The sequence below is a fragment of the Helicoverpa zea genome, chromosome 4 (genome assembly GCF_022581195.2).
Source record: "Helicoverpa zea isolate HzStark_Cry1AcR chromosome 4, ilHelZeax1.1, whole genome shotgun sequence".
Lineage (NCBI taxonomy): Eukaryota > Metazoa > Arthropoda > Insecta > Lepidoptera > Noctuidae > Helicoverpa > Helicoverpa zea.
This window is the reverse complement of record NC_061455.1, coordinates 8204373-8222689: the sequence shown is the minus strand read 5'-3', so window position 1 is coordinate 8222689 and position 18317 is coordinate 8204373. Positions and strand designations below refer to the sequence as shown.

Below are 18317 nucleotides of genomic sequence, written 5' to 3'. Positions count from 1 at the left end.
CCACCCCCCGTAGGGGTCGGCTCATTATCGCGGCGTGTGATGCTTTTCGGCCTTGAAAGACTTGGTACGCTCCGCCTAGGACTGCCAGTAAGTCTGTTAGCCACCCCCCACAGGGGTTGGTGCCACCCCCCACTCATTATCACGGACCCGCACAGGGTACCAATCTTGCATTTTGCGAGTCGCAGCATCATTACAAAATAGGGACCAGTAAGTATACTAGCCACCCCCCGCAGGGGTCGGTTCATTATCACGGACCCACGCAGGGTACCAATCTTGCATGTTGCGAGTCGCAGCACCATTACAAAGCAGGGATCAGTAAGTATACTAGCCACCCCCCGCAGGGGTCGGCTCATTATCACGGACCCTCGCAGGGTACCAATCATGCATGTTGCGGGTCGTACCATCATTGCAATCTACCCTCGCAGGGTGGCTATTTGGATCGACTTTCGAAGAGTTGCCATTATAACCGTCCCTCGAAGGGAAATGGTAATCACACTCACGCTGAATGGCGTGTGACGCAAAACTCTCTCTTGGGACATCACGAGCAAATTACAATAGGAACCATGTCCAACAGAGGAAACAGAAAGCGTCCAGGACCGCAGGCGGACTTTGATGCGTCCAACAAGGCACGTAGGTTTTGACTTTCGAGGCGGGTTGCCTAACATTATATCACGACCAATGGAAAGAAATGGGAGCTCCGCCTTTCTTGTCAAAAATAATAACTGGGTATCGCATACCATTGGCCAAAAGCCACCTTTGATAGATAATGCCAGATTTGACCAGAGAGTCCAAAGAGATGGATGTCGTCATATCACAAATGATAAAACAAAAAGTTCTATAGATAGCTGCAATTTCTCCCAGCTTTCTTTCCAATATGTTTCTTGTGCCCAAAAGGCGACGGAAAGAACCGTCCAATGCTCAATCTCAAGGTTCTCGACAAGTTCATTATTACGGAACCCTTCAGTTTAATAAATGTTTTTCGGGCTCTAGAGTTTCTTCAGAAAGACTACTGGCTGTGCAAGTGGATCTCACCCAGGCTTACTTCTACCTTCCGGTAGCCGGAGGTCACAGACATGTTCTTCGACTAGTATACAGAAGAAGACTGCTTCAGATGACGTGCCTACCATTTGGCTTACGCACGGCACCCAAGACCTTCGCCACAGTGACCAATTGGGTGGCTCAAACCTTGAAAACTCAGGGGTTACGAATAATTGTGTATCTCGATTTTCTGGTGGCCAAGGTCACCAAGATATATTCGCCTACTTTTGGATCATTTGCACCATGTTTTGGATGGCAAGTGAATAAATCGCAAGCATTATCAACAAGATAATGACAAAACGCACTATGTGACAAACGGCACGACAAACTTAGAAGACCTGCATAGCTTGATAGGACTTTTTAACTTCGCAAGTTTTCGTTGTCCCATACGGCAGACTGCATTACCGGACTCTCCTCACTTTCCTCAATGCTGTGTTGAACAGCAATGTATACCTACCCTATTCATGGAACCGTGAGCCAAATGGTGAACAAACCATAAAAAGGGTTCTTTATAAGTCACGATTGAAGTAAAGATCAATTTTATAAAAATAACTAGGAAAAATACACTGACAACATTAGAAACGATATTTTAGAACGATGTCTGTGGAACTTATGCAATCTTTTCAAACTTATTTGAAATCAAATATAATAAATGCCGTAAGTTATTTTCTTAATTTTAATGAAATATGTAGTAAATCGTTTACATGCAAAAGGAACCTAGAAGACTTGACTGTCATACATAGAACCCTACTTAATTGAAGACCACAGATACTTAGAACATTTTACATAAAAATGTGACGTTTTTGTCATCATCGGTCGGGTTCCACCATTTTGAAAAAGTGTCATTCTTTGGTTACATTGTGGGCTCACGGCTCGGTGAATGGAGTATAGCAATGTTGAACCTACCAGCAGATGCCTTAGCAGATCTAAAGTGGTGGCTGGTCAGCTACCACCAAACCTTGGATATTCATACTCCACTTCCTTGTCACCTTATAACCACGGACGCCTCCGATGTAGGATGGGGGCACAACTGAACGGAACTCCCGTAATGGGTTCATGGAACGAGAGAGAAAAAGGCTTTCACTGCGATCTGAAAGAGATGGTTGCAGTATAAAATCACGGCGAGTTGCTAAGGAGATCAACAGCCATTTTTCAATGCAAAAATGGGACTGTGGTGTCATATCTAAGAAATTAAGGTGGCACCCGATCAAGGAGCCTACCGAACTTGACGTACAAAGTATTCAGTTATCTCGAGCTGTATCAAATCTATCACGTCGTGAATAATATATACCAGCCCTATTATACAACAGTCATGCAGACCATCTCTCCCGACACAAAGCTCCACCGGAGTGGCATCTTGTATCGACAGTGGACCTATTTGCCTCGAGGCGAGCCCAGGGACACATAGTTGTGAACTACGTGCCCCTAGATCTGAAGGACCCGAAAGCGGGGTTCCACGATGCCTTTTTCTTTTTTTTCTCAAGTTTGGACTTACCCGCTAGCATGGGTATTCCCGCCACCTTACCTTATACCGAAAGTCCTGAATCATCTCAATTCAGGAACGGGAGTTTATCTCATAGTAGTTCCTCGGTGGCACCAGGTATTTTGGCGAGCAGATTTGAAGTCCCGATCATTAGCAGTACCCTACACACTGATGAACCTCTAGCAGAAACCGATAGACACAGCAACAGGGATACCCCCTGCCAAGGTCAAGCAAGTGGAGGGGGAGGGACAAGGAGTGTCTCCGACTGAAGTCTTCTTCAATCCACAACACTTATCAATCAGCTCGGAGTCGATGGTTAAATTGGGGCGAAAAGTATGAAATTTCATCCTTTGAATCCTTGAATCCCTATGTGGACCTATACTTACCCAATTTTTAGCGGATAAACTAGCATACAATACTATTTTATTACAGAAGTCAGTTATAGCTACACTAAAAATGCAGAAACCGCTGGAGAGCAAAGTTCACACGTTCTAGTCGGACATATTTTAAAATCAATAGCGTTGAGCAAACCTGTTCCCCGGGAAGCCGTCCATCTGGAATATTGACCAATTGGTAACCTACTTAAGTGCAATAAACGTAGACGAGAATAATCCATTTGCAACTTCCAGGCACACTGCTGCTCTTTCTTTTGCTAGCTTGTTTCGGGAAGGCGAGTCCATGACCTTTCCTTGCTTGCAAATTTGCAATGGACCCAGAACAGTTCAAAGAAAACAAAGATAATTTAATCTTATGGCCAGTCTTTGGCTCTAAGACCGATAGTTCTAGTCATAGGCAGTCGGGTTGTAGTTCGATGGATAATCAGGAAAATATAAATCTAAGTCCAGTGTATTGGGTCAGAAAAACTAAAGCCTTGTTAGAAGATAGACGGACATCGACTAATTCCTCAAATTTATTTATATTCGTTAGATGCCAACCAAAGGCAGCCACCCGAACGATGATTGCGGGGTGGATTAAGACATTGTTAAAAGAGGCAGGAATAACTACAACCCCAGGAAGCTTCCGCTCGGCGGTAGCGTCAAAATCGGGGTTGACAATCTACCTTTAGACGATATATTAGCCAAGGGTAATTGGCGATCAGGCAATACATTTGCCCGTTTTTACAGAAGGGAAATGATACCCACTAATAGAAGTAGCAATTTATTATCTCGATTTTTTTAATTAATCCAGCTGATTAATGTCTATATTTTTGTTACTATTGTTATTAAGAAGTATCGCAATGTTTTTGTTAATTACTATTAGAATTTTGCTTTGTTCTTGTATCTCTCTTTTAAATTTTTATTACTCATCCTCCGAGCCCCTTTCCCAACTATGTTGGGGTCGGCTTCCAGTCTAACAGGATGTAGCTGAGTACCAGTACCAGTTAACTTTTATTACTAATATACCTATATTCCAGGACGCAATACACATACTTACATGTGATTACTCGTGTACCTAAGTACCTATCTACATACACAATTTCATTGTGCTTTTGCTCACATTGGCGTCCACTTCCACCAGGCGATAACAAACACGTCTCAAACTAGTAAGCTTCAAATAACGGTCAAGAATTTAATAGCAGCGTTTTACCTGAAATAAAACGCATATTAAATACTTACCTTATTTGAAGCTTACATTTTAAATTCTGCCTGGTGTTTTCGACTCAATGACGAACTGTGGCCGCCGAGAACACTCGTCGCCTCCTGCCTGGTGGGGAGTGAAACTGATCGGTGTGCGAGAGAGATACAAGATATGGGGTAGAAAAGGACGAAGATAAAAGCGGAAAACACGTAGGTGCCTATCTCGAACTAGTAAGCTTCAAATAAGGTAAGTATTTAATATGCGTTTTATTTCAGGTAAAACGCTGCTATTAACGTATTTAATTAATGTGATTTGGTACGACACACTTTGTATAGACCGGTTGGCTGAGCTAAGTTTTTCAAACTGTTTTAACTGAACAGATCTGGAAATCCCTCTGAACGAGTCATCGGACGGTGAGGAGAGCAGCAGCACGGAGACGGGCGGCACGAGCGCGGGTGCGGGCGCGGGCGGCGGGCGGCTGCCGGCGCTGCGGCTGGTGCTGAGCGCGGGCGGCGCGTCGGTGGCGCTGGAGCGGCCGGCCTGGACGCTGTACCGCGCCGTACTGGCGCTGACTGCTCGGCTGCCGCTGCTCGACACGCACCGCGACCTCACATACACGTACGACTATACACTTATTAACACGCTTATATTAGCTTCACTTGTAACTATGTATGTAAGAAAATCTTAATTTATCCCCCTTCCCGGCCTTCGATTAGGATAAAATTTTGTACACGCTCTGAGTTCTGATGACAACACATGACTAGCTAAGAAATGTTACAAAAAGCGTGTTTTTTATTTTAAACTATTTAATTTTTTTCCTAAATTGCACATTTTGCGTGTCCTCTACAGATTAACATACAAGGAAATTGAGGGCATGGAAACATTCGCCTCTTCCAGCGACAGCGAGGATGACGAACCGTGCGATCCGGGTAATATATTTCTTCCTTTCCTTTTATAATAATATTGAGAGATGTCGACACATATTTATGTATAATATGTTTGTTCGTGTTTCGTAGAGCGCGGAATCGCGGGTGCAGAGGGTGCGGAAGGCGCGATGGCGACGTGCTGCGTGCGCGTGCTGCGGCGCCTGCGCAGTGCCGCGCCCTCGCTGCCGGCCGAGGCCTTCGTGTCTACCAAGCTTACTAACAAACTGCACCAGCAGCTGCAAGAACCTCTCACTCTTGCCGCCGCTGCCACGCCGCTGTGGTTACTATCAACACTTATTTACCAGAATTATTATTTACTTGAATTTATCCTCCGAATCAATACTAATATTAAGATATTATACGCAGGTGCCAGCAGTTGAACGATTGGTGTCCGTTCCTGTTCCCTCTAGAGACACGCCAAATGTTCTTCGCGTGCACTGCCTTTGGAACGTCTCGCACTATCGTCTGGTTGCAGGCTCAGCGGGATCGCGCTCTCGATAGACAAAGGTATTTTAATAGTCATTTTCTACGAAGTCTCTATGCCTAGTGGATCTAAAGAGTACTAATTCTTAGTTCGTAAACAGATGAAGTTTCAGGCACATGAGTATTATATATTTTTATGTACAATTAGATCTGGTAACACGGTGTCTCCGCGCCGTGCTGAGCTCGAAGCGACAGAGTTCCGCATGGGTCGCCTGCGGCACGAGCGAGTGCGGATACCGCGCCAGCCGGACCTGCTGCGCTCTGCTATGCAGGTGAGACTATGTACCAGTGAATAACACTGCTTCAACATGCAGTTATACAAGGCAGAGTTTTAGAGTGGTTGTATTTGCATAGTACAATGGCATGTTATGGCGTGTTACGCAGGTGATGCGCGTGCACGCGGGCCGCAAGTCGGTGCTGGAGGTGGAGTTCGCGGGCGAGGAGGGCACGGGGCTGGGCCCCACGCTGGAGTTCTACGCGCTCGTGGCGGCCGAGCTGCAGCGCGCCGACCTCGCCATGTGGCTCAGCGACGCGCCCGCCGCCGCGCCCGACGACTCCGCGCCGCACCACCTCGTGCTGCCCGACGGTACCTACACACACATACATACATACAGCAAGCGGCGACGAGGGCACCAACAGTACATACATATTAATCTGTCACTGACGAGTACTGCCTTCCAAAGTTGTACCCTGCTCACTCTTGCCCTGGCCATCTATTATGTTACCGCGCGAACATGTTTGAGAACGCGCGTGCTTTTTGTATGGAAAAGCCCTGCTGTTTCATTTAGAGTTTTAGAGTATGTGAGATTTAAGGGTGGATTGTTCCGAGTAGCTTTGGAATCATTAGCAATGATGATATTACCTTTGCAGAGAAACCGCCGGGATACTACGTGACCCGTGCAGGCGGTCTGTTCCCAGCGCCGCTCCCTCAAGACTCCCCCATCTGTGATACAGTTTGCAAATATTTCTGGTTCTTAGGAGTATTTTTAGCTAAGGTATATATTTTTTTTATTAATTAAAGAATTATAACTTATATTTTTTATGTGGTATGAAAAACTAATAATTTTTTTACTTCACAGGTTCTGCAGGACGGGCGGCTCGTCGATTTACCGATCTCAGAGCCCTTCCTGCGTATTATGTGCGGCGAGGAATTGACCAATGACTGTTTAGAGGAGATTGATCCAATCAGGCATCGGTATGATTAAATTGTATTCACTATTTTCTATAAAAAAAATCGTAATTTACCAAATATGCTTGTTTGAGTATTTCATTAGCAGGTTTAGGTAATGGAATAGCAATTTCAGCGTATGTTATATATATAATTTTCACTTTATGACAGGTTCCTGCAGAGCGTGGTAGCGGCTGCAGAGCAGTACGACAGCATCATGCGCGACCCCACCCTGGACGAAGACGAGCGCAGTGCTCAAGTCGCCGCGCTCACCGTGGAGGGCGCCACCTTCGAGCAGCTCGCGCTCACCATGACGCACGTGGCGGCCCACGCCGACCCCGCCGTCGCCGTGCAGCCGCTCTGCGACAACGGCGAGAACATCGAGGTATGACGGCTCCTCGAAATTTACATAAGATCGCCGCCCAATTATATTCATATTTTTAACTAGTCGAAGAAAACATACGTTTTTTGGAAGGCATGATAAACTGGTGACATTTTTCACACGATGACACGTGGCACATTTTTTGACGAAAACATTTTGGGTTACTTGTAAAAAATATTTGGGAAAGATCGACACGGTATGCGTGTGTGTTCGCAGGTGGGAGGACACAACGCGCGCGCGTACGCGGAGAGCAGCGCGCGCTGGATGGTGCGCGGCGGCGTGCGGCGCCAGACCGCCGCCTTCCGCCGCGGCTTCGGCGCCGTGTTCCCGCCGCGCCGCCTGCGCGCCTTCTGCGCCGCCGAGCTGCGCCTGCTGCTGTGCGGCGAGCGCGGGCCCGTGTGGACGCGCGACCACCTGCTGCAGTACACCGAGCCCAAGCTCGGCTACACGCGCGACAGGTACACACATACATTACTGCTGCGCCGCCGAGCTGCGCCTGCTGCTGTGCGGCGAGCGCGGGCCCGTGTGGACGCGCGACCACCTGCTGCAGTACACCGAGCCCAAGCTCGGCTACACGCGCGACAGGTACACACATACATTACTGCTGCGCCGCCGAGCTGCGCCTGCTGCTGTGCGGCGAGCGCGGGCCCGTGTGGACGCGCGACCACCTGCTGCAGTACACCGAGCCCAAGCTCGGCTACACGCGCGACAGGTACACACATACATTACTGCTGCGCCGCCGAGCTGCGCCTGCTGCTGTGCGGCGAGCGCGGGCCCGTGTGGACGCGCGACCACCTGCTGCAGTACACCGAGCCCAAGCTCGGCTACACGCGCGACAGGTACACACATACATTACTGCTGCGCCGCCGAGCTGCGCCTGCTGCTGTGCGGCGAGCGCGGGCCCGTGTGGACGCGCGACCACCTGCTGCAGTACACCGAGCCCAAGCTCGGCTACACGCGCGACAGGTACACACATACATTACTGCTGCGCCGCCGAGCTGCGCCTGCTGCTGTGCGGCGAGCGCGGGCCCGTGTGGACGCGCGACCACCTGCTGCAGTACACCGAGCCCAAGCTCGGCTACACGCGCGACAGGTACACACATACATTACTGCTGCGCCGCCGAGCTGCGCCTGCTGCTGTGCGGCGAGCGCGGGCCCGTGTGGACGCGCGACCACCTGCTGCAGTACACCGAGCCCAAGCTCGGCTACACGCGCGACAGGTACCCAGTGTGGAATGGACTTTATGTTGGACCATTGGAATCCCCGTGAAAATCTACAGAACTCGTTTGTTAAAAAAAAAAAAAAACAGTATAGTGATAGTGAAAATTAAGATTTGAATTAATTCCTTATTTTCATGTTCTACAGTCCCGGTTTCCTGCGGCTCGTGGACGTGTTGGTGGAGATGTCGCTACGCGAGCGCAAGGCGTTCCTGCAGTTCGCGACCGGCTGCAGCAGCCTGCCACCCGGCGGCCTCGCCAACTTACATCCCCGGCTCACTGTTGTGCGAAAGGCATGTTTACTATTTTATACTGAACTTTATATGCTATATAGTTAACTTAAAACTAGTTTTTATAAAAAAAATACCTCTTGTTTCTTGCTCTTACTTCTTTCATACAATGCCATGAAAAACAGTGTTATTATTGGCAGTCGGTATTAGTTAGCTACATGTTTCTTATTTAAATAAATTGTTCTGCAGGTTGACGCTGGAGACGGGTCCTATCCGTCAGTCAATACATGCGTTCACTATTTGAAGTTGCCGGAATACTCTTGCAAAGAAGTCCTGCGAGAACGTCTGCTCGCGGCGACCAACGAGCGTGGCTTCCATCTCAACTAGATGCAGCTATTGCAAAACTGTCTGGGATATCGAAAGGTACCTCGACGTTTTGGAATAACTTAAGTTCATTTTGTACTATTGTCACTCATGCACTTTCGCCTTTGGACACGCGGAATTAGTTAATAATTATATATTTATTCAACATAATATCCGTCGCCTTTGACAGCTAAGCGAAAAAAAAACCAATAGTGCTCGTCAGATGTTAACTTCTAATGATCGAACTGAGTACATTACCTAAGAAGTTACAGTTATTTTTAATATAGAAATGTAACCTTATAGTATGTCAGCTCATAATATAAAACTGATCTCTTGGAACATATTTTTCAAGACCCTATGAAATAAATAGTATTTTATTATATCAAGGTTCTTATTCTCAAAAAGTGTCGTAACTTTCGTTATTATCATGCAATTGAATATTTTATTTTTAATATTATGTATAAATAATTGCATGAGTTTAATATATTTTATAGAAGGGTGTGACTGTGTGAAAAAAAATAAGAGGCTGCCTACCTATTTATTATTGGGAGTTCATAGCAATATTCAAAAATATGTAATTTTTAGATGTTGGTTTAAAAATATGAATACTTTCTAAACTTGTATCCACAGACATAACTAATTTTGATAATAATGTTACACTAATATAAACTAGTTTACACCAAAGTAAACTTTGCTTCACTTTAAAATTATCGTTACAGTGAGAATATACCACAGTCTACCAATATCTTACCATGGCATCAACTATCCATTGGCTGACTTCTGTTCTCAATATGGACTTTAAAAACAGCACTTTATAAAACTTTCACTTTATACTTTAAACGGTTTTATAAAATATTGATGATCGTTGCTTATTTCATAACAACTCAACTAGCAAGTTTTTCACATAAATTTCCATTTGAGACACGGATGATGACATGATGGCGGTACACTGTGGTATAACAGTACATGTATGTAATTTTGATTTGTGTGTGTTTTAAAGATAAATTAATGAATGAGTAGGTGTATAGTGTTTCAAACTAATTTTAGATAAATGTTTGTGTATGCTGTGGTGATATTTAGTTTTATTTTCGGATGTACTAAGTTCTTTCACAAGGAGTTTAGTTCAAATGTAATCTATGATCTGTCTGCAATAAAAATGTTTAAATATTACCATTCATTTTGTTTTGAGTTGTGCTTCCAAAGGATTCGATAATATATAATTAATATTCGTAAAAGAGCATATAAATCGTAAAAAATATTTAAATGCGAGTTTTGATTTTTTCTTTGGTTATATTGTATTAAAACCAAAAACATATAAATGCAAGCTTCTCGGTAAATCAACACATATTTTAGTGTAACGGCTGAAATGTTAGTTGTGCACAATTTATAATTTGGACGTAGTTATGCAGAAACGTTCCAACCCACTGTACGCGTAAATGCTTATATCTCAAATTCAAGTTTAATTTGAGATATAAGCATTTACGCGTTTCAGTTGTATTCTTTTTTATTCTAACTAGTAAAGGTACTAGAGGTTTTATTGTTGAATTATATTGAGTTTAGATAACCATATGCTAAATTTTAGGATGTTCAATCACAATAACTCGATTTCGGGTGACTTGTGGGTTGGAACGTTTCTGCATAACTACGTCCATTTGTAACACTGAAACACAGACAGCTATTGAAGCAGCGTGCCAACTTCGTCGCTTGAAGCCGTTGCGTTTGATATGTGCTTGTGATACCTTAATTAGGACTGAAATTATGATAAAGTATAGCAAATTTTAACATTAGGGTGTGAAACACTAGTGCGTTTCTACGAAGATATTTAGATATGTTCCTTTAGTTAAATAATTTTGTCAACTGAAAGTTGGTATATATTGTGATTTATTATTATAAAACTAATTTACGAATTAAAATATATTTAGTTTAAATTTAATAGATATTTAGATTAAAATTATTAACCATAATGGCATCATGTAGTGCTCATGTAATTGTTGTTGAGGATTGTATCAATAAATTAAGCAAAAATCATTTGACTTTTTATGAATCGTGAATTACTCCTTGTTTAAAATTCACTCTAAAAGGTGGAGATGAACTACTAAACTAGATTAACGTCTACGATGCTGAAAAAGAAGAGATGCTGTGTTCTAACTTGACCAAGCTCGCCTTTCAAGCCGTGATGTTGAACCTCTGTCGGCGGCGCCTGGATTCTGGTACTTTAAACAATTTTTTTTTCAAATAAGCATAATGGTAATAACAAAAACTATTTTTTTACATTAAATATGTTGATAAGATTTAGGTTTTTAATATTCTGCATCCAAATACATTTGGACGTTCTAGTTTTAACCGAGTACATCATTTAATTCAGTATGTACGTAGGTACTCATCAGAACTGTAATAACGCACTTTCAGTTTAGCAATTTCAACATCAACACTTAAAATATAGGTAGAATGAACGGATAAAAAATGTCAGAGAAGACAATATTTTTGGCTTTGTATTTTTTTTAGTACTATCATACTTTAGCGATACTTCCTCCTGCAAGAATCTGCGATTGCTATCTTATGGAAGTATTCTGAATCTTCATCTGTTATTTGTAGAATATGACTTGTGGAACATCTGTTATTTGTAGAACATAACTCAACAACTACTGAACCGTTTTAAAAATTCTACATTATTTATTCTTGATTGAGATGAACATTACCTCGGCCCTGGTACACATGGGGCCTCAGAAGGAATATGGTACGTTTTAGTAAGAAAAAAAAAATGCGAAATGAGGACCTCCCCCTTTTTGGGACGTCGGTTGAAAGCAGTCTTTATGATATCAAAACATTACTATTATTTATAAACTGGCAAAAAAATCATGATATGATTTTATTTTAAAGTAGGCCACACGAGTTGATCGATCATAAGGTAACTGCTTGGCGCGGTCGGTCCTTGAATAGGTGACTATCTGGTTAGTTCCTGTGTGAACATCTTTGGCAGTCGCAACGGGTAATTAGAACTGACTGATTTGACAACCATTATTCTTATGAAGGGGTATCAGGTTGCTCGCGTAACTTGGGTTGAGGTCAAACGGACAGGAAAATGGGAAGAAAACTAATTTTTCCATCGATCTGTCTGTGATCTACATCATTTAACACAGAATCCTAAAAAAAAAACGCGACGAAATATTATAAATACTTAACATGAACGTTCGTCTTTAACAAATAATAAAGTTAACTCGGTGTGCGTTTATCGAGTTTTGTCGCACATTGAATTTCAGAATCCGTGTCGGCCTTTGTACCTTTCGTATTCTAAGTTAGTTTATATGCTTGTCGTTTCTTGACAATTGAACAATTAAAACATGTCTTCACAAACAGTTCTTGAACATTTAGAGACCTATATCATTGGATCCCCTGCTACTGCAGCCATAGCCGAAGTTTTATTACCAAAGGACTTTGCATCTTCACTAGTTTCATTATTCCTAGTTACCTGAATAAACATTAAGGGGAAACTTTATTATGCAAATCCATATTTTTTGCTAGTTTTGCTCTGGTTTTCGCGTTGAGACACCGGGTGGAACTGCGCAACGCACCCGTTCGACTTCGCCATATAGCAGCAACCTTGGAGCTTTACACAATTTTCATACAATACCAACAAAACGGAGTACGAGTATAAAAACTAAGCAGTCGCGAGTTCAGGCATCAGTCAACTGTGTAGATCACATCGGTGCACTGGAAACATGAGGGCTTCACTGGTGTGTTGCATAGCCCTAGCGGCGTTAGCGTACGTTAGCTGCAGAACTACCCGAGAGAAACGCGATGCCGATCTGGAGGTAGCGGCCAGCCATCATGGCGGCAAATGGGATAAGGGTGGCGGCCACGAACACCACGGTGAGCATCATCACGACCATGGTGAAAAGGGACACAAAGGTTATAAGGGACATCACCACCACGAGCACGGTAAAAAGGGCCACCATCATCACGAAGGGCACAAGGGCCATCACGATGAACACGGCGGACACAAGAAGCATCATCATCACGACGATGGTCATCATCATGAGCACCACCATGGCGAGAAGGGTCATAAGGGCCATGGTCATCACGAAGAAGGTCACTACCACAAAGGACACTCCACTAAAGGACATCACGGCGTGCATAAACACGACGAGTTCAAGAAAGAGAAGCACTTCCATGACCATCACCACGACGGTGGACACCATGAGCACCATGGCGGACATCACGAAGAGCATGGACACAAGAAGGGAGGTGAATTCCACAAGGGACACAAGCACCATGGACACCATGAACACGAGCACGGCAAGAAGGGCCACCACGAGGAAGGAGGACACCATCATGATCATAAGGGACATCATGAGGAAGATGGTCATCACCATCATCATCATCATCACCACGATCATGGCAAGAAGGGCGGCCATGAGCACCACAAGCACTGGGGACACAAGAAGGGCCACAAGTAAATGTTTCTCTGAGACTGATACCTACCGATGCGAGTTAATGAAGTCTTTATTTAGTTATATCTAATTAAGCTTTCATAATGTGTTAAGTTTGTTGACTGTGATGTTTTGTTATTAATAAAAATATTATGTTTTAACATAGCGGTTGGTGTGTTTACAACAATATCTATATTTCATTAGGTTTAAACCCCGAATAAGTGTGCTAAGTAAATAACCCAACAATATTTAGTTTGTAAATTGATATAAAAAAGATATAATGTTTGCAATTGGATGCAGATACAAAAACAAACTTATCAATTTCACAGCACGTTTCGACAACAAAGTTACATAAAATAGTTGGCGTTGGTCCGTTGGCAACGGCTCCCGACGAGATAAGTAACTCAGCGTTGAGAAACTAGAGCGGTGCCCGAGATTGGCCTACATTTTACTGGGCAACGAATTAGTCGTGGTTGCAATCAACCGTTTCCTATAGAAAACACTTGCAGCCACTGAAATTGATAACATTTCTTAATAGTCAGCTTGTCAATACCAATACGTTGGCACTTACAAAAGCTAGATAAATAAGCTCAGCCATGTTTGTGACATATCAGTTAACTTGATAACTAGTGATGTAGTTCTTTATTTACAGAATCACTTAAGACTTGAAGTAGTAGTACATTTCCAATAGCACGTACCACTATTTTTCGACGCTTCATTGAACATTAAGACGAGTACAAAGCTCGATTTGTGCCACCGATTCTATTTGAAGAAACAACAACCATGCGTTTCATAATGTATTTTTTTGGACTAACCTGAGTCGATAAACATGTTATGTTATTCTGTCATTACTATAACGCAGGTCCTACTCGATAGTTGATTTAACTTCAACTTTTTTGTTGTCGTAATATCTTGTATTTAAACTAAGGTATAATCTTTTTGTTGGGGTTTTTTTTGAGGGTTCCGTACCTCGCTGCCCGACTGTCTGTCTGTTAACAAGTTGTGTCTATCTTATGAACCGTGATAGTTCGACTGTTGAAAGAAGATGTATTATTGTTGTTGCTATAACAGCAACTCAAAAAAGTATTTTTTTATTTTATTTTATAGATAACGGTACGGATCGAATCGCACGCGGCCGATTATTTTGGACTAGCGAATCATACGCAATCAAATTGGACTTGATATGATATGAGTTTATGACTAACAATTGAGGATGTTACAGCAAGCCTAAGCTTTATAGTAGGTACTGCTGACAAGTGTGTCTCATTTCTTTTTGTTTCAGATAGGTATTGATTGCTGACTGTGAAGGACCGAATATGCTACTTACAGCAGCTGTGTATTTCAGAGTTAAAACTTATTTCACAACTTTGTACACACTAGATAAAACATTTAAACTTTGGATTATATTTTTATACGATTCAAATTTTTATTTGTCTTACAATTGAGAGAATATTTAACTTTAGCCGCTTTCCCGCGGTTTTTTACCGCGTCGTACGGCAGCCTTTTCCCGTACCTGGGTAAAATTAAGCCTATGTTACTCGGCGATCATATAGCTTTCCACACGTGCAAGTATTTCCCAAATGGGTTCCGTAGTTTCGGAGTCTTTAGGATAGGCACTAACTGCAACCAAACAGAAAATGTTTTTCTTTATTCCATTAGTATAGATAGATAGTATAAAGGAATCCTATGCAATTAAATATCTCTTAGACTTACTTATTTTAAAACATGTGATAAATAATTTAAAAAAAAATACCAAAACTTCTATGTGAATGTATTTATAAAACGAGTAAATTAGAGTCCACGTAAAGACCACAACCGACGGACACGATTACAACTACGTACGTAATAATGGAAGTATATTTCCTTCGGCACAGATCACTCCATTTCTACAACATTACGTGAATTTCAATTGCGTATCTACATAGTTTTGGAGTCCATAAAGAGTGTAATGATAATTCTTTTCCACTTTGCACGATATTGGACGTCGTCGCTTGTAAATGACAAGGAATGCAGTTAGCTTATATCTTGGCACAATGCCATTATGAGTATAGCCTGCACAATGGGTTTCAGAGTTTCGTTTCAGGCGTATTTTTGTTCAGCCATTAGTATGTTTCAAGTTAATAATATTTTAGTAATTATGTCTATTGCGACCTTATGTGGTTAACGGTATCCCGCGCAACAAGTGGTTGAATCTTGAGGCCAGCGGTCTACCGCGGGATCGAATACCTAACAATAAAGGTCATTGTGTGTACACCATTGATTAGGTATCACATTTCTCGGGCCCGTTACGTTTTCACTCGTAATATATTTTTATGTTACTAAAACAAACAATATATAGGTAGGGCCGCTATAACTATGTAACCGTATAAACAACAAAAAATATAAACGGTTTTTTGAAGCAAACTGTCATAGCCCATGTTGAAATATGTAAATAACGAATTAAATACGTACTACTATGTAGTTATGTTTCACACACAAGTGCGTGATGATGCATGAGATCGTTCTTGTAATGTGATCAAACACAAGCACTCACTACCTGTTATTTATGAGTTGTGAGTATTTCTAGTTTATTTTTGTTGTGTCTACTGCCAACGTTCTATTTTGAGGTTCTAATTCAGGTTCATGAAATTCAGGTATGAAAACTTTATTCGCTTTTCTCTCATCTGCATTTTATCATTCGTTTTTTTTTGTAACACCTGAAAATATACCTACTAATTGTATTTTTTATTATTTCATGCATATATGTATGTATATTTACGGCAATTATAGCGACATTCAGCAATCGTATAAAATTGCTTCATTTATATATTATTTCAAATATCAGGTACAAAGCTTAAAAAAGTATTATTAGGGGTTGATTTGGACAACAGCGTCTCCTGGCAAGCGCTTGGCGCAACTCGTGGCCGCCGAGACATTCGCGCGACGCGTCGATTAGCACAGCTTACACAATGCTTTATATAAAACTGCTGCGCCATCAATGATGTTGTCAATATTAGGAGTAGAGCACACCGTATCAGCACCGCGTGATAATAAAACCTCTCAACATGAGGGTGGCGTTAGTTTTAAGTTTTCTAACGTTATTAGTTGTTGTACATTCGCGTCGCTTGCCTTCAAAAAGTCTTGAACAAAGTGCGGACCTTGAAACTAAAGATCAAGCATCTGCTGCTACGGAACACAAAAAAGAAGCTCCAAAGAATCACGAATACAAAAAGGGAGGCGGCAAGGAGCACCATGCCCATCATCATCACGACCATGAAGAGAAGGGTATAAAGGGTTACAAGGGGCATCATCATCACGAAAAGGGTGAGAAGGGACATCACGATAAGGAGCACCACAAGGGTGAGTATGATGACCATGGTGCACATAAGAAAGAACATCATCATCACGACGGTCATTATGATGAATACCACAAGGGTGAGAAAGGCGAGAAAGGTCATAAGTACGAAGAAAAAGGACACTACGACAAAGGTCACTCCACGAAAGGACATCACGAAATACACAAGCTTGACGAATTCAAGAAAGATAAACACTTCTTTGATGAAGAGGGTGATTCCGGCCACGAAGAGAAACATGGTGGATTCCACGAGGAACATGGTCACAAGAAGGGCGGCCACTTCCACAAAGGTCATCATCATGGTGATCATCACGAGAAAGAACACGGTGAGAAAGGTTTCCATGAAAAGGGCGGCCATCACCATGAACACAAGGGACACAAGGAGTCCGGCGGCCATGATGAACATCACAAACATCACCACGACCACGGCAAGAAGGGTGACCATGCACACCACAAGAAATATGGATATAAGAAGGGCAACTGAAAATACCTCCAGGAACTGGCTGAATGAAGTACAGCGGTTGACAGACGACGCTAGTGATTACGGATTTATTTATTTTCTTGGAACTGTGACTTATCTAATGACAGTGCACTCTATACTGCGATTGCGTATACGTGGGGGCATAAATATATAGGTAATTAATAACTAAATTATTATTTTGTATATTAAGGAACTAAATAAGTCATTTAATAATAAAGTTATACAGCATACTCAGTGTTGTTTTATTGGTCTCTCATTAAACTTCCCCTTGAAATGAAACTGTTTTTAATGTTAAAGCAGTGCATGACTTTAAATCCCTTCATCCCGACACTTCAGATGGTGCGAGTGCGAAATTCCGTCGCTTATCTAAGTATGCTTTTAAACTAATTAATGTTGGTAACCAGCACTCAGGATCGTGCGACTTTAGCGTCGAGATAATATGTAAATATTATGTTTATTGTTTGCATTAACTTATAAAACTGGGGCGCATATGGAATTGTCTGATACGTGATTTATCGTATCACCGGGCGAAGCATGACCTTGAGAACCAACACCTACATGGTAAACTGACACGTTATTATGTACGTGATAAGTGCATCACTTGAACTTATACCACTTAATGAAGCATTACAATTTTCGAGAGAGCTCGCCTCCAGATAATAGGCGCATTGTGTAAAAATGAATAATAGTGTCGAACGATCTCACGAAGGTCATAAATTACCAAACAGTCAATTAACCTCGCACTATCGCAGTCTTCAATTTCTACAGCATTGTCAGCGTCTGAGCGACGTCGGCTGGCAGCATTGTCACCTCGGCTCGGATTTGTCACGCTTGGAATTCTGCCCACCTGTAAAGTTAAATAGCGTGATATTGGATCTATGTCGCTAGCTGACGGATTGAACGCTTAAGGGTTCACTTACACGATCGATTTCTGGTCGAACGATGTGTCGGTCAAGGATTAAATGTGAATGAGGTTTAGTGCTGCTGTGCATACGACCGACTCAATCAAACAGTCGTTTGCCGACAAATAGTTTAGTCCATTGTTCGTATGTTTTTATGTTATGGGGCTCGGGACACAAGTGTACGGACAACTCTTGCTGTAGCTATTAATGACGTATCGTTTGGTTGTGTTACAGGGCACTAATTAAAATACCTATTAGAACGTTATTCATTTAATTCAGTGGCAACAGATTGCGGTCTATCT

The 18317-nt window shown here is 42.5% G+C and overlaps 4 protein-coding genes across 9 annotated transcripts in view; all 4 read left to right on the top strand.

The window, feature by feature from the left end:
• Nucleotides 1-10896, top strand: part of LOC124629605 (E3 ubiquitin-protein ligase Ufd4) — a 37653-nt gene extending 26757 nt beyond the window's left edge. For all 6 annotated transcript variants that reach the window (XM_047163092.1, XM_047163093.1, XM_047163091.1 and 3 more), the window contains 13 exons: nt 4480-4717; nt 4949-5028; nt 5116-5305; nt 5392-5532; nt 5657-5780; nt 5893-6094; nt 6379-6503; nt 6588-6703; nt 6848-7061; nt 7275-7516; nt 8424-8568; nt 8755-10257; nt 10519-10896. In XM_047163092.1, the coding sequence (XP_047019048.1) occupies nt 4480-4717; nt 4949-5028; nt 5116-5305; nt 5392-5532; nt 5657-5780; nt 5893-6094; nt 6379-6503; nt 6588-6703; nt 6848-7061; nt 7275-7516; nt 8424-8568; nt 8755-8892 (1955 nt within the window). In that variant the 3' untranslated portion in view covers nt 8893-10257; nt 10519-10896. The remainder of the gene's footprint in view (nt 1-4479; nt 4718-4948; nt 5029-5115; nt 5306-5391; nt 5533-5656; nt 5781-5892; nt 6095-6378; nt 6504-6587; nt 6704-6847; nt 7062-7274; nt 7517-8423; nt 8569-8754; nt 10258-10518) is intronic.
• Nucleotides 1-18317, top strand: part of LOC124629606 — a 275754-nt gene that overhangs the window by 47102 nt on the left and 210335 nt on the right. The gene's annotated exons all lie outside the window — the stretch shown is intronic.
• Nucleotides 12503-13400, top strand: LOC124629612 (histidine-rich glycoprotein-like). The gene has a single exon (XM_047163099.1). It carries the CDS (start codon nt 12588-12590, stop codon nt 13323-13325), a length of 738 nt encoding a protein of 245 aa, XP_047019055.1. The 5' UTR covers nt 12503-12587; the 3' UTR covers nt 13326-13400.
• Nucleotides 16308-17322, top strand: LOC124629611 (histidine-rich glycoprotein-like). The gene has a single exon (XM_047163098.1). It carries the CDS (start codon nt 16343-16345, stop codon nt 17114-17116), a length of 774 nt encoding a protein of 257 aa, XP_047019054.1. The 5' UTR covers nt 16308-16342; the 3' UTR covers nt 17117-17322.